The sequence below is a fragment of the Mizuhopecten yessoensis genome, unplaced genomic scaffold (genome assembly GCF_002113885.1).
Source record: "Mizuhopecten yessoensis strain PY_sf001 unplaced genomic scaffold, ASM211388v2 scaffold9987, whole genome shotgun sequence".
NCBI lineage: Eukaryota > Metazoa > Mollusca > Bivalvia > Pectinida > Pectinidae > Mizuhopecten > Mizuhopecten yessoensis.
The window spans coordinates 451,987-469,624 of NW_018408322.1; the positions used below are offsets into that span (position 1 = coordinate 451,987).

At 35.4% G+C, this 17,638-nt stretch overlaps 1 protein-coding gene across 1 annotated transcript in view; it reads right to left on the bottom strand.

The window, feature by feature from the left end:
- Positions 1-7,744: 7,744 nt before the first annotated feature.
- Positions 7,745-17,638, bottom strand: part of LOC110459249 (tubulin beta-2B chain-like) — a 12,117-nt gene continuing 2,223 nt past the window's right edge. Inside the window, exons 2-7 of the mRNA XM_021511415.1 lie at positions 12,674-12,782; positions 11,988-12,098; positions 11,023-11,475; positions 10,080-10,322; positions 9,471-9,656; positions 7,745-8,774 (exon numbers count right to left, since the gene is read on the bottom strand). Coding sequence (XP_021367090.1) covers positions 8,596-8,774; positions 9,471-9,656; positions 10,080-10,322; positions 11,023-11,475; positions 11,988-12,098; positions 12,674-12,782 — 1,281 coding nt within the window. The 3' untranslated portion in view covers positions 7,745-8,595. The remainder of the gene's footprint in view (positions 8,775-9,470; positions 9,657-10,079; positions 10,323-11,022; positions 11,476-11,987; positions 12,099-12,673; positions 12,783-17,638) is intronic.

Sequence of the window (17,638 nt, forward strand, 5' to 3'; positions counted from 1 at the left end):
ATAAAAAAAAAATCCAAATATTATTATAATTAACCTGAGGAACATTGTCTAGTAATGTATTTTTTGTGTTGTTTTAATACTGTATTAAGTTTATTTTGCAATTGGTAATTAACAAAATATTACTCATTTAAATTTATTCACCTTTAAATGAAATTTAATTAACAAGGATTCCGGCTGACTTAAGGAACACAAACAAGAAAATACTCATATTTATAGATGGTTTTGGGCAAAATTGCGGAAAAATAAGATCTTATGCGCCACTTATCATAGAAAGCTTGAACAAGTGATACAGAATGTCATCGGTCACTACATCTGCGTTTGAATAGCACAAATATTTACTACATTGCAAAGTTGTTTGTAATCAGACACCTAGCTACACCTCATTATATTAATTTATTTTGATAGTGAGGGAAATGCCCTTTCCACTAGAATATCAAGTCATTTTCAGTAACAATTTTATCATTGTATGTTTATAATATTATTCTAGCCTACCGTTATTTAACGCTTCTTCACTCCCCGCTGACGTTTTCGTTATGATGGTCATATTTGCTGATTAATGACCGATCCCTTAGGACTAGTACAGCATGTACGTGTGTGTTCAGTAGCATGGTTTCTTGGTATTCTGTGTGTAAACTAATGTACCTCTTGAAAGTTACTAAAACTGAAAATATGTTATTAAATTGTGATAAAATATCATATCTGGGCAAGCGTTTTAACATATTAAATGCCCATGGTTTAAAACAGTGAGAATTATTTTCAAATTCTCTAACTATTACAATATATATATAGAAAAATGTAATATTATTAACGCATTGTGTCCGATGTTTACGTTTATTTATCATGTTCTGTTAAACTCTCTGTCTGTTTGATTATTTAATGTTGTGCTCTTCCTTGCTTTGCAGCCGTTTCTTATACTAGTGTTCTTTTTTTCTTTTCTTTTTTTACCAAATGTTATAACGTACACCATCCTTATACTGGAAATAAGTCAATTTTTGTGAGGTATATAATTTCGCGAAAAGAATATTCCTAATACATGTATCTCGCAAATATTCATTGAAGCTCACAAGGGAATTTTATCATCATTGTTCCTTTAGCAAATGAAAACTAATGCAATTACGTCGTTTTTTGTGAACTATTTACGAAATGAAGTGATTTGAATCATATAAGTTATTGATAGTTAATTACAATTATTGAAAATCAACCTGCGTGCGCAACCGGAAGGAAGTCGTGTACCGCAGAAGTTTAACTCTATGTCAACCAGTGATAAGGATTGTATTAGACGGTTTAACTTGACCTATTGTCTGTGTAATTATTTCTTTGTTATTAACAAAGATTTACATACAAAAACATATAAAGGTTATTTTCAACGTATCATTGACCCAGCTAATGGCACTACCAAAAGACAAAGTTTTCTGAAGACAATCATTTGCTCTTCTGAATAAGAATGAAGAAAATTGGATGTAAATCACTGTAAAGTTCATTAAATTGATTAACATTTTAATGTTTGCCAAACACTTGAAATATAGCCAAAATTGCTTATAATCCTAGCCAATTAATATATTGATTTCACAAAAGTGCTTATTTCTTTCCAACGTAGATTAATATGTAAATAAATATTACATGAAGATTAAAATGTTATTTCACCATACGAACATGAATTGTGATTTGCATCATACAGTTATTTACTTACGTTATAAATACATGATCTTTGATATTGTGGTGTCCACATCATCCCTGTGTATGCTCATTGGAATCTCATTAAGACGTATACTATATACAGCGCAATTTTCGTGGAAGTGTATATTCGCGGAAATGAGAGTCAGCCGCGAGTTCAATTCGACAGTAACATGGTTTGTTTCTCAAGTGAAACGACAAACCACAAATAATCTCAATTCTGAACATTCTTAAACGTTCATTTTAGTAATGTATATGTTGTGATTTATTCAAGTGAACGCCAAAATAAAATCTTCGCGAAATGACAGCTGTATATAGTATGTCACTATAGCTCATAATGAGTAAGATAATATTGGACCAAACAGCATTTTAGTAGCATGAATTTGACGAAAATCGACGGGTTTTAACGAATAGTCATCACTTTGTATTTATTACAGATTTTTTGTTTATTAATGAAAATGATTCTATCCTTGCACATATATAAGTTTAATAAATGCGTTCATCATTTTGTTCACGATCCGTTGGCGCGGGCTAACACAATAAAAATTTAAGATTTATCATTAGTCATTTGTTTTTATTTCAATTTAGATGAGTCAAGAGCGGTTTGAATAAATTAATATGTGATGGTATGGATTTCACATGCTTCTGCGTTGCTAATTTTCGTTCAAAAATTCATCGTAAGCTGACTTATGTCATTTATTTTAAGGAGGTATGCTACCTTATTGCCGCAATTTCATGTATTTTTTTTCAAAAATGTTTCACGCCTTCAAATGTCAAACTACAAAAGAATTTAAATATACTGGTGTATTATGATCAGGAATTGAATATCAAGGGAAATAACTCCAGCACAAATCATAGAAATAATGTGTAAGGAAGCATTTATCCTTCATAAGCGAAATACCGCTAAGATTTATTTAAGATACTTATTTGTTTCTAAAATTTGCAAGATGGATTAGTTAAAAGATATGAAAACTAAATAATACAGTTGAGGTTTTTATTAATTCGAAGACATTTGCATATGTACACCCATTGACGTCAGTGACTGCAATTGATGACGTACGCATGCTTTCATTCTCATTATTATGCCTGGTGCTAATTCTTGCCAACTCTGAATGACTGGAGGAGCANCCAAAAAAAAAAAAAACTAAATAGAAAAAGGGTTACAGACCGTTACTAAAATAGGTTAGGATATTCCTAGTTTTCAAGCCTGTAAGTCTGTTAAAGAACTCAATCTAAAAAATGGAACTTGCCGACTGCAAATTATCTTATCTTGTCGGATGGGAGACGTCATGTAAGAATAGAAATTATTTATACAAAGGAAATTAAGCCGGAACTCAAAGTCGGAACAAATAATCAGCACAAGAAACTATAGGGAAACCTCCCAAACATTTTAGCGTACTTCTAAAGTCATTCTATTTCCCACTTACAAACTATCTAATGGACTTGCTGCTTGTCCCCCTCCTTTCCTGACCTCTATGACCTAGTTTGTTTTGATATTGCTGAGTATGTAACGTTATATGTGTGCACAGCTCCAAAACAATGTTAGTTTTTGACGATTATGGGTAATGACATAGTGTCCTATGGAGCGGGATCGGCTGTTTCTACCTTTGCACACATGGTGTTTACTGAAAAACCTGATCATATCTGGAACATGTAGCATCGGATTTTGATGTAGTTTGTATTACTGAGACTCACCTTGATTTATCCATAGCAGATGATGACATACTCCTAGATGGTTATAACTTGTTTCGTAAAGACCGTAGAAGTCCGGGTGAGGGATGAATGTTTACACTTCTAGCCTCCTTTGCACACGTCATAGAACAGACTTAGAATTCCAGATAGGTGAAGTTGTATGGGTAGAGATCAAGTTTCTAAATTAAAAACATATTTATGCACAGTCAATAGACCTCCAAACTGTACGCACAATTTCTTGAACCTTTTTCGACACTCTGTAGAAACAGTTTTGAATGAGACACCGTATATTGTAATAGTTGGTCATATAAATGTATACCTCCTGGTATAGTAGTTAATAACCACGCACTTATAGATATTATGTAAACTCTTTCCACCTCTCGAATGTTTGGACAGACCGACTAGAATTGGACGCACGTGCTGCTCACTACTTGACCCCATTCTTCTATCGGACACGTGTACTATTGACATAGACCGCGAAATTTCAGACCATCAAGCGACATGTGTAGATTTGAAAATAGGGACAAATATCATTAGGAGCTATAAGAGAGAAATACTACGCTACAAAGACGCTGACTACACTTTTACATCCAGATTCCATCAAAAATAGTTATTGTAAGACCCACTGACAAACCCTGGCTCAATTCTGACCTGAGACGTGAAATTAGGAAAAGAAACAGATTTCTCCAGAACTATAAAACTAATCGCTCTCCTCATAACTTAAACAACTTTCGGAAACAGCGGAATAGAGTTAATAATCTTAAAAAACGGACAAAGGAGTTGTTTAATGCGGACATTAATGGACTTTTAGATAATTACAGCAATACCAATTCTCGAATATTTGGGAAACTTGTCTGCAGATTGACAAAAACTTCAGATAAATTGTACTAATACTGTTCCACCATTGAGGAATGTGACTGGTAGTATAAAAATGGATGAGGACGTTAAGACCAACAAACTAAATGACTACTTTGTTTCTTTATCTACTATTGACGATACTGACACTGACATACCTGTCACAGAATCTAGATCCGACTCGAACATTACTGACATAGCTTTTAATATTTATGATATTATTGACATACTTTAAGTATTGGTAAAACGATTCAATCAGCCACACAATGCTTAAGAACACTGCAAATAAAGTTATTAAAGTTTTCGCTCTTCTTTGGAAACTGGAATTTTCCCCAAACAATGGAAACACGCCATACAATATCATTTTTCAAAAAGGGAGATAAGCAAGATCCCTCAAACTATAGACCAATTGCTCTGCTTAGTACCATGTTAAAGTTTTTTGAAAGATTAATAGCGAAATATTTGCATACTCATCTTTTAGACCATTCTCTAGTAATATGTAAATACCAGGCAGGATTTCAGCAAGGTCATTCTACTGTACATCATATTATAGAAATATATCACAAAGTGTGTTACAATCTGAAAAAAATGCAAGTCACATGTCTTGTTTTCTGCGACATTTCTAAAGCATTTGGCAGGGTGTGGCACACGGGCCTGTAAGTGAGACTGTCAAGTTATGGAATTTCAGGAAATTTGTTGAATTGGTTAATGAACTATTTAACAAATAGATCTCAACAGGTTTTCATTGGAAATAGTAAATCCTCTGTAAAGACAACACATGCAGATGTGCCTCAGGGCTCGGTTCTTGGTCCGTTGTTATTTATACTATATATCAACGATATAACTGACAGTCTAGAATGTCTTTCGAAACTCTTTGCAGACGATACTTCTCTTTTACGCTCTGATAAATATCCTCAAGTAATCGAACAAAAAAAATAGGGATCTCGGGAAAATACAATTGTGGTCTGATAGGTGGTTAGTTAAATGTAACCCTGCTAAAACAGAGGCCTTACTGGTATCCAATATCGAGTTTGATCACATCATTGAAATTAATTTTAATATTGTAAATATAGACTTTGTAGACAATTAAAAGCATATTGATGCAAACTGTATGTGGGGCTGTCATATTGAACATTTGAAAAAAAAGTGAAACAATTGGGTATCCTCCGTAAATTAAAAATAAACTCATTAACCGATGTACACTAAATAACATATGTAGATCTTACATTCTTCCTAATCTAGATTATTACTGTGAACTATTGGATGGTTGTTTTCTTGCCGATGCAGATAAATTAGAAAAGTTACAACTTTACCTTCCTACACTAGCAGACGAGCTATACTATACGAAACAGGATGGGAATATATCAGCGGAGATCTCGTCGTCAACTTCAGCTATTCTTTAAGATTCATAACAACCTAATTATCTCAACACTCTACTCCCTCCTCTTGTATCAAAAACTTCACAACACAATTTAAGAAATTCTGACCTTTATAACCTGCCTAACAATAGACTTGAGTCATCAAATATGTCTTTATTCCCTTCTACAATAAGACTTGGAATCAGTTAACCTTTGCTATTTGACATTGTGTATCATACTCGGCATTCAAAAACGCCATTCAAGATAGTAACTTACCTAAAGCCCCTAACTACTTTCTCTTCGACGATAGGTAGTACAAAATTCTACATATTAGGTTGAAAAATCAGCCCAGTACATTTCGAACTAACCTAGTTAATGACCAGCATCGTACCTGTGGGTCTGCTTTTGAAGATGCCTACCATTACTTTACTTACTGCAATAACTATGCGTACAAAGGGAAACTCTTTTCCGAGAACTCAATAAATATATGTCTCTTACCCTGCACCTTCTTCTGTCCGGAGACACTGAACTGTTATGCACACTCAGCAATATATTCACGACAAAAACAGATTTTAATAATCTTTTCCCCTCTGTCTACTCTTCTCTCAGTACAATTTATAGACTTTAAACAATGGTTAATAATGTTGAGTAATTTTGTTTTGAAACTGTGAGAGTTGTATTTTTGGTCTTTCCCGATCCAAAAGGCTAAAGCGAAACGAATATTTAAGGACAACCGGAATGACCTGGGGGAAACTAACCATGACACGGGATATGATGAAAAAGTGCATAGTCTAGGCTGAAGCCGTCTGAGTTAGGAAAGACCATTCATACCATCTCTACAATGCGATATAATATACGCTCTATCTCCCATTCTCTCTCACTCCTAAACACACACACACACACACCCCTCCTCCTCCTCTCTCTCTCTCTCTCTCTCTCTCTCTCTCTCTCTCTCTCTCTCTCTCTCTCATGTCTGAAAGTACGTGTATGCGCGTGTTGTGCGTGTGTGTGTGGTTGAATGCGTGTGTGCACCCGTAAATGCTGTATCCGCTTAATATAGGAAGGTTTTGTCGTCAACAATACCTGACACTGTGAACAGAATAACAAAATCGGAGACAAAAGCATTCCCGATTGAAAGCATGACTACGTAACTTTTGGTAATTCTAATAATACTTTTCTGATGCTTCACTCTACGTGTCTCTCATAGCTGATTACAGAGACAGTATGACAACAATCTTGTTTACAAATTGGGGTGTGTGATCGCGTCACGTCACCATAGCGAGAACATGGGTAGTGACAACAAAACCACAAGGCACACACATGAGCAAAATAAAAATCATCGACCTTCGTCACAAAAGGAATAGCATAGTTATCTATGATATCATGACGGTGACCATCAAACTTGTCCGTCGTCTTCATCAAACTGCATATGTGGAAACCTTGTGTTGTGAAGTTGTCCGTTATCAATCGATATCTATCACAAAAGTCATGATATTCGGGGCAAGCTCTTGAATACCGAATCAACTGCAACACGTAAACATCGTAGCCAAGGGATTCAGCGATGTTGCTATCAAGAAAGGGAAACTACACTGGGAAACAATGCCACCAGACTTAACAAAGATATTATCAACAAAGAACTCAGTCATTCTCACAATTTCATCTTCAGTGTATTTCATTTTGGCTTCTGCTGTGCTTTTCATAAAGTACGTTCCTAAATTATTTACAACCATATACATGTATTCATATCGCCGTTCGCCTTTCTTGGAAAAGATCTGTCAATTTAGCATGGTGAATTGAAGTGTAAAAGGTCGATGATACGCAAACGGACTATTTCGCGCTGTGAAATATTTTCTCTTTAAAATCTTTTTTTTATTATTATTATTTTGCTTTCGTAATTGATACCAGTGAAAATGGGTTTATATACATGGAATGAAATGCGCTTTTTTGTTATATTCGCCAAACTAGTGGAATTGACTACATGCGGGCTGAAAAGGCCAAAAGGTCTTAGATTGCGCTCATGGAGAAAACGTGCACAAACATTTGATTTTTATATAGAAAGTAGTGGTTTAATCAGGTTTTTTCGACTCGTGTTTAGCTACCTCTCATTAGGTACTTTTAATTAGTAATAAAACAGTCAATTACCTCGTTTGTTTTATAACTTTTGAAAGCTGTTTTTATTGATTGAGAAATAGTATAAACAAGTATCATTAGTTGCAAACAAACAGACGGAAGTTGTATGACGTCACACATAAACAGATCGATATACTATTGAGAAAATTCAAGTAAAAGTAATGTGCATGTATGAGAAACATGATAATAAAGCATTATTTACAATGTGAGGATAGAGAAATCTAAACCCATCGGGTTAAAGTATGTACTGTCTGTGATACTGGTGATACTGCATGTATCATCATCGATATAATAAATATATACTAGTGAACCTTTTGGGTTTAGATTTCCTTATCTATTGTACGGATAGTGATAGATTCTCTCCTGAACTTGTACTTCTAGTGGTGAACTACAATAGCCTGTATTGTATACCCTTATGGTAAGTTAATATTGTGGTAATCACTTTATCTTGAAATTGACCTGTTTCACAAGAGATTGGTTATTATGCTATCATTGTTAACTCACACTGAACGTGGCTATTAGGCTTAAAGGCCGTGGTAGACATTAACAATCTGACGCTCAATGTTGTGAAGTTGGCGTAATGATATCTTAACATTTTGTTTTGAATAGTTCTATTATCTACCAAAATAATTTAATATTGAGAGAGGCATCAATAAATAAAACAAAAAGGAAAAGAAATACATTGATTATAACTTATCATTAGTGTTTAATTTGTAAATTAAAATTACAAAAATATATAAATAATATTACATTGGGTTTTGCGTGTAAGTATGTCCTTATAACATTCTAAATATTCTGCATTGGACGGAATGTGTTGTTGATTGTAAACTAGCATTGTTATCACACTTTGTGGAGGTTTTTGGTCTTAGTTTCGTTCAGTCAGTGGTTACGCTTCTTCCTCTCCTTCTTCCTCCTCGAACTCTCCTTCCTCGTCAGCGGTGGCGTCCTGGTACTGTTGGTACTCGGATACCAGGTCGTTCATGTTGGACTCAGCCTCTGTGAACTCCATCTCGTCCATACCCTCTCCCGTGTACCAATGGAGGAAGGCCTTCCGCCTGAACATGGCTGTTAAAACAAGTCAAAATTGTCAGTTTATTTGCATTCTAAGTCTAAATATTGCTGTTGGAAAAGGGCAAAAGTAGTCAATCAATTCATTAGCATACTAAAGTCTAAATATGGTTGTTGGAACAAGACAAGCGTAGTCGATATTTAATCAGTGCAGTGTGTAAATACAGCTCTTGGAACATGACAGAAGTACTTAATACATTCCCTGTCACAACATTAAAACAAGACAAATGTAGTCAACACATTATCGCTACTGTGAACCCTACAATTACAGTTACTGTGAACCCTACAAGTATAGTTACTGTGAACCCTACAATTATAGTTACTGTGAACCCTACAATTATAGTTACTGTGAACCCTACAAGAATAGTTACTGTGAACTCTACAATTACAGTTACTGTTAACCCTACAATTATAGTTACTGTGAACCCTACAATTATAGTTACTGTGAACCCTACAATTAATGCAGTATTCCATCATCCGGTTAGTATTTTAGGAGACAACATTGCCTTTTTTTTGTGTGATTTTTGGAAAGCAGCTGGACAAGTTGTTGAGAAAGTTTTTATTTAGACTTTTGGAACAAGATACCACTTCAAACATTGCAGAAATTTCAACAGAACGAAAGAGGCAATTATATGCCAGAATATTATTATTTTCTAATAAGCATACGTATATTTAGAATGTGAAATGCCTTACCTGTAAATTGTTCAGAGATACGCTTGAACAACTCTTGGATGGCAGTAGTGTTCCCGACAAACGTGGCAGACATCTTAAGACCACGTGGTGGGATGTCACAGACAGCGGTCTTTATGTTGTTCGGAATCCACTCCACGAAGTAACTACTGTTCTTGTTCTGCACGTTCAGCAACTGTTCGTCTACCTCTGTTTTAGGGATAATAACAATTGTATGAGATTTTTTCACGTAAAGTTCCGCTATTTGTTACCACCATTAGTTACACTGTTCTTGTATCCATTAAAGAATTAACAGATTGCATTCCATTGAAAGGAAACAAGGGGAAATTATCACGTCGGTAAAGACTTTTTTTAAATTAACCCTGTCACCACTGTAAACCATAATGGACCCGTCCATGTCAATGCATGGTAAAGTCTACTGAATTTACATAGGGACGAAAGTATTAAGATGCGTTTTTTGGACAACTCGTACTGCCATAAGGTGTGACTTGAAAAACCAAACTGGTGAATACGTATATAAGAAAAATTGAATAAACAGTAACTTGGAAGTCGCACTCTAATTCCTAAAAAAAGAGTAGTTTTTTTGCTGTTTATAATTATGTAGGTTGCTACCTTTCATGGACATCCTGCCCCTAAACAGGGCAGTAGCAGTAAGGTAGCGTCCGTGTCGAGGATCGCATGCAGCCATCATGTTTTTGGCGTCAAACATCTGCACGGTCAACTCTGGTACGGTCAGAGCACGATACTGCTGGCTCCCCCTGGAGGTAAGGGGAGCGAATCCAGGCATGAAGAAATGGAGTCGTGGAAAGGGCACCATATTAACCGCGATCTTTCTTAAATCAGCATTCAGTTGACCTGTTGTGAAATAAACAAAGCAGCACTATTTTCAATTTTGTTAAACAAAACAGTAACAAACTATTCTTAACAGCAAATTTTCGTAAAAACATTAAATACTTTTTCGACTCAACAGCTGACTTAGTTAAGTAGTAAAAGGACATATGCTGTAATTTCATAGCCAAATTCAGATGACACGTGCTATGGTCAAAGAAAAGCTTGACAGAATAGTTCACCAAAAGTAATACACAATTGTTAGTTTATCGATCACATGGGATTGAAAGGTAGCATGTTCAATGGCAGTAAACTGTTGCTATGGCGCTCTTGAAAATGGCGCATGACGCCTAATGTTATAGACCACTAGCTCCGGTTACACAAGGTTTTGTTAGAGCTAAACAGTATTAAGAGAAAAATTTGAATAGGAATTAAACAAAATCAAGGGAATCCGATAAAGATTCACTGCTAGAGACTTGTTGAGACAGATCAGACTTACGTATTTGAGAATTTATTTTGCTTTGAAAGCCTTATATTCATTTTTTTTTCATAACCGCTGGTTAAAGCTATACATCTTCTGTGCAACCAGGTCCCCAAGTGATCTACCCAGCGATAATAATAAAAGGGTACTGAGATGTTCAGGGTTTCTTTTTGCAAAAGACAGGCCTCCATCCAAGAAGAACTGTTTCACTGAAGTCGATTGCTACGGCTTCGTCATGTTATTTACCTGGAAACCTGAGGCATGTTGTCACTCCTGACATCGTGGCAGATATAAGGTGATTAAGGTCACCATAGGTGGGCGTAGTTAGTTTTAAGGTCCTGAAACAAATATCATAAAGGGCTTCATTGTCAATACAGTAGGTCTCGTCCGTGTTCTCCACAAGTTGGTGAACCGAGAGGGTGGCATTGTAAGGCTCGACCACAGTGTCCGACACCTTGGGAGATGGTACTACTGAGAAAGTGTTCATGATCCGGTCGGGGTATTCTTCTCGGATTTTGCTGATGAGCAGGGTGCCCATACCGGCCCCTGTACCACCGCCCAGGGAATGAGTAAGCTGAAAGCCCTGAACACAATCACAACCCTCCGTCTCCTTCCGTACCACATCCAGTGCCGAGTCGATCAGTTCAGCGCCCTCTGTGTAGTGACCTTTGGCCCAGTTGTTTCCGGCACCACTCTGACCTGGAAGTGCAAATGCATAGTTAAGGATACCTTAATTTCAATAAATTAAATTAAATAAAGAATATCACGTTTGGTATAAAAAGGGTAACAATAGTTACCGCGGATACATCAAAACGAAACTAAGACATCATGTGACTCAAACAATACAGGGAATATCTTTTTCTGAAGGTCAAACTCAAGTTCTGTGTGTTATCAATTGAAGTGTGAAAGAGTATTTTAAAATATGATGTTATCGTATGTATTGTATCATGTTCGTGATTGTTTAACAACTTAATTGAGAACGGTTTTATGAATAAGGAACCTGGTACCATAGAAAGGTAAGCACTTCCTGCTTGCTGCACCACAAAGAATAAATGATTCACGTACATTGTGTATCAACATGGACACAGGGTGCAATAATGAAGTGCTGTCCTACAGTTATTGATTTACTTGAAATGATAAATTTGTCTTAGGGATAACTTCATAAAGAATAGCTTACATTTCCTTAAGAATTATTATGTATTAATACGAACCGAACACAAAATTGTCTGGGCGAAATATCTGGCCGAACGGTCCTGACCGGACGGAGTCCATCGTGCCGGGCTCGAGGTCGATGAGGATACAGCGGGGAACATATTTTCCACCTGGTACAAAAAGGGAACTAAAGCATGTGTGTGACATGTGCAACGAAATAAGTATGAATTGTTGGTTACAAATCATTAATGCTGTATACTGTATACCTTAATTTTACGCTCAGTCAAACTTTCGCCTGTAAAATCCATTTTTTTAAAGGTTATTTGGTATCTCATGAAAGTCGATAACTTGTTATTTACCAAAGCAAGTAAAAAAGGATACAGACAGAGCACAATTCAAGTAAATATACAAAATAATGATATTTAAAAATAGTTTTATCTCCTTAAAAAAAACCCGGAATAGTGTGTCCGATGTTTGAAGTACAGCATATTTTTCATCATATACAGTTCATGTAGCACAACCGGTGAAATGTATTGTTTACTAGTACGATACTAGTCATCGGAACGTCACACACAAACTTGCTGTGCTATATGAATCTGTTTACCACCAATACTTATTGACACGAAGAAAATGTTTCGATAATCATTTCTGTCGGGTTAACAAGTAAAATAAGTATTCTGTTGACGTATTCAAAATGCTATAATAGTGAAATAATGGAATGTTGTGATTTGAATATGTTACTGACCTGTAGCCTCGGTGAAGTACACGTTAATACGCTCCAATTGTAGGTCGGAGTCTCCGTGGTATGTTCCTGTAGGGTCAATGCCATGTTCGTCAGATATCACCTCCCAGAACTGAACAAAAAACACAGGTCAATAATTAAAATAGAAATATAGACTTTAGTGGCCACAAGCAATGGCGACGTTACCATGCCCGTCAGATATCATCTCACAAACATGAACAAAAAATAGGACAATAATTAAACTAGAAATATTTGTTAAAGTGGTCATATACACACTGACTACGTTACCATGTTTGTCAGATATCACCTCCCAGAACTGAGCAAAACTATAAGTCAATAATTAAACTAGAAATATATGCTTTAGTTCCGACGTATACAGTGACTATGTTACAATGCCCGTCAGATATGACCTCATAGAAGAAGAAGAAGAAGAAGAAGAAGAAGAAGAAACTTATGACGTTAAAAAAAAAATCATACCAACACACGGGCTAGTAATGAAAAGAGAAACATTGACCATTGTGCCAACATACGAAGCCAAATTTGAAACTCAAACGCGACAGGAGAAGACATAACATATTATATCAAGGTATGAATACCATGTCTTTGATTATGCAGACAATCTCGATTCATACATATCGAGTAGCGAATCAACTATGACCAGTCTAAGAATGTAAGGCTGGTATATTACTTCTGAGTAGCCAAATCCACCTATCGTAAATGGTAAGTTGCCTTTTACATTAAGTTTGGTAGAGAGATGGTCATTATTATCACTTTGTATATGAATGTCAAATTAGAAAGCTGAATAACAGCTCAGACATATGCCTAATGGCACATTAATTAAAGTAGCGATCAATTGAACAGGAATGTAACGGTTAGAAGAAAAATATCACTAAAGCATTTCACACGTGTCCCTGGACAATCTGACAGAAGTGGATTTTTTTTATTTTATAAATTGTCAGCGATACATTTTGATATCAGCAACAACGCTTTGATATACGTTTAACCACGTGTCAGTTTGTTCGCATTTGAATATACAATGTATTTAGTGTAAACTAAAAAACGGGAAATGCCAACATTGCAAAGAAATCCTCTTTAACAGTATATAAGATTTCAGTAGACTAAGTTAATTTCCATGTAAGTACACTGTCAGTGTCTGTCCAATTATTGCATATCATGAACTTTTGTTGTATCTATTTGTATGTATTTCTACACAGGAACAAACTACCATATTTGTAATTAAAGAAACCAAGTAAAAACTAACATTGTAACACACACAAAAACACAGTTCAGAGAAATCTTACAAGCACATTAAGCTCTTTGAAACATTTAAACAAAAGGAGAGCTGAATTCAACCTCATTAGAACCGGATATTAAGTCGGATATGTCCGAGACGTATGCGTGTCTTTTTAAAACTGTATTTAAATAGTGTCAGTTAAAAGCCGTGCCATTTGTTATCACTTAACATTAACAAACAGTCTTAAACATTATACACTATTGTTCCTATTTGGATTTAAATGCTTCGACTAGGTGAAGACACATCTCTTGAGAGCTTGAGATCACTGACACTTTTAACATTTATTGAAGTGTGTCAGTCGGATTATTCTAATTGCATAGCCTTTGTAGTGTTAACCATGCTTTAATCCGTATCAACCTGTCAAAATTGTTTAATTATCTGATAGGTGAAGTTTGATTTATTCCTTACAAAAGTACCAGTAAGATAGCACTAAGGTTAATCACACAGATACAGAAATAGAGAAACTATTGTAATAAACTCCTCTGTATAAACTAGACAAGGCCTGTTTCAACATTGACACTCAACATATTCCCATTATCATTAAAAACGAGCAAACAATTTCGCTGATTTCTTAAACAGGGTATGACAATAAAGTTCTAATATTTGATCACGACATTGAGTCCACACATGCCATTGAACAATGGGGTGGGCCAGTCATCTCTCTACATAACAGATGATATCCTCACACCGACACACAAACGGTCTCACCACAAAATCCACGCAGATTTATAAAGCGTTACACACAGGGATCAATTCGTATTATTTTCTTATCTTTATGAGGTACACTGGTTTGAACTGTGAATGTGCGTAGATTACGACATTAAAAATGAATGCATCAGACTAATTTTGAAGATAAGTCGAGGGAAATTGTGAAAAATACCTTTAAAACTATTTAAGTCTCTGTAAATGTAACAACCAGACCCAAGTACACCAGAAAATAGCAGCATGTCTTATCAGCTTATAGATTTTGAGAGAGTTCCCTAAACACGCTGGCTTTAATTATAAAGCCATGTAAACACTATATATTAACCGAGAAAAGAGTGCTACAAATGTACATCTTCCCGCTTAAGACGTTCTGAGACATAATCAATCTACTCGGGTTTAAACACGCCTAGGAGAGACATTAAGCAAAAGGGTACCAACAAGTTTAAACGATATTATTATCATTATCACTACTGTAAAATAAGCATGTATTTGAGTCCGTTTTAATAGAAGTATTTCATAAATTTCTCATGTTGCAACGCATTTTATAGAATTATAGATGTTCAAAATTTGAATGTTTGTAAATATAAATATGAAAAAAAACCACCCAGAAAAACTGCAGAGGTCGAATTCATGACCATTATAAATTACCAAGAATACACTTAACATGTATTGACACACAGTAATTATGAACGCACAGACAATTAAAATAAATGTCCAGTTTATTGGCCGCCAAGACTATCAGAAAAATAAATCATTGAAAGGTACATTACTTAACATGAGAAGTTATTCAATGGAAGAAAGATCCTTTTGGTTGCTTCATCTTGTATTTGGAAGGGACAATATTGTGTAAAACCTCCAATACACTTAACCTCTATCCTTGATATACGACGATTAAAGACTAATAAAATCAATGTCTCATGTGGGGTATTGATAAGGGCATACGAAATGTAAGGATGGAATTATCAGCGGGGACCAAATGCTCACGGAGGTTCTCTGATTAATATTTTTATCACGAGGGATAAAACAGGACAAAACAGTCCCCTGAACACAAAAGATTGCGGCAATGATTCTTCCGCTTTCTCTGAACCAGTACAAACAAAAATTCCTATCTTAAAGTACGTCCATCTTGGAATTTATTCAAGAGAGCAGACAAGTTGTAACTACATTACATGTTACTGCCCTTGACAAAAATTAATTCTGCAATAAGTTTCTCGTGCAAGCGAATACACTGCAGGAAATACGTATCTTTGTCTGAAATGCCTTAACATCGAGATTGTTATGCTAGCTGTCAATGAAAATCGTGAACTTTATTGCCATAGCCACTGACCCTACGATTATGGGACAAATTGTAACAAATATGTTTCAAAAATGACAGGTCTTTTGGTATGAACACAGTCCAGTATGATTTCGATTATTTTAGATATTGCAGTTGCCGAAAATTTGTCCAGTGCGTTATAATAAATAGAGGCATATCTCTCAATTAAGAAATGCCGGTAAGGTTCGTAAGTGGCAGCCAGAGCGACAGCTTCGAGTTAAGGTTCACGTATCCCTTTCATAGCCACAATATAAAGCTACCAAATGAAAAGGGCATTGAAAATGCTATACATTACATATCACGTCTTAATCATGCGCAATGACTTGGCATTACTAAGATACGTCTGAAATAGGGGATAATAAGGGGGTTGTTGATAGTTGCCTTCTTACAAGAACTTCGACCATAAAGCATTAAACAAATACTGAATAAATCACCCCATCAAGTTCGAACCAAGCTTCTTCTAATTAGCTGGGTTATATAATTAACACATACAACTTCCCAAATGTTCAATCCAAATTCAGTACTTTTTTTAACTCATGAAACCCTTTAAATATCTATACTTCTAAGTACAGGTATCAATGACAGGTCTATACAGGCCTGTCAGTCCTTTTTTATAACTGAATACCCTTATCTTATATGAAATTATTATACTACCCTTGTTATCACCCACTGCACCTGTAAATAATTTTCACTAGTTATTGAGAAACAAGTCTTCTTCAATACCTCCTAATGCAACCGGAAGTGAAGTGGGTAGAATTAAGAAGCACCTCAAGAAGCGACTGACGCTTACAACGGTGTCACAATCAATGAACCAATGAACCAAAGCGTGTCCACATATATTAAGGCAGCATAAGGGTGTCTCTTTAAAAGTGTCCTAAGACTTAAATGGCATCATCTGGACACAGTAGCATTACAACCTATATCTGCTAATGATATTATCTTACATTTGTCAATCAACAATATTCTAGATAATGACTACTTATTATGTTTTATTTCGATAATGTTCTGGTAAGTAAAATACGAACATCTGATTTGACTGTAAAAAGTATTTCGTCAATAAAGTTTACTTTAATTTAATATTCAAAAGCTATTAATTGATTAATATATTTTAATATGAATTTCAATTTAAACTGCAAAGATTCATATGACATTTGGAAACGAATTATTGTCAACAATCTTATTTGTAACTTTTCTATTAAAGGAACAAAAAATATCAAAACACACAATTCTGCCAATATGTATTATTTATTTAAATACAATTCAAATAAATGTTTATTTACAGTATGTCTTTTCAAGATAATTCCTTATATCACTGTATTGTCAACTAATTCCTAGATACTATACAGCTTGTCGTTAGGTTACATCAAAAGACGTCACTATTAATCGTACGGCGATTTGAGGCTTACGTAAACAGCTAAAATAAACAGCACCCCGCTGTTCAGTTTAAGGAAAGTGTTCTCGATAATTTAAGATAGCGATTCGTGATCTTCAAGAGTTTTGTTTCGTTACAATACCAAAACAAAAGTATCATCCCTTGCATGTGTCGGCAAGGAGGTCTTGCAGGACTTCATGATTACCGATCAGTTTCTTAGGTTTGGAGGCCGTTAAACGTGTCACTAGATGTGTTTTGGGGGGTGGGAGGTGGGGGGGGGGG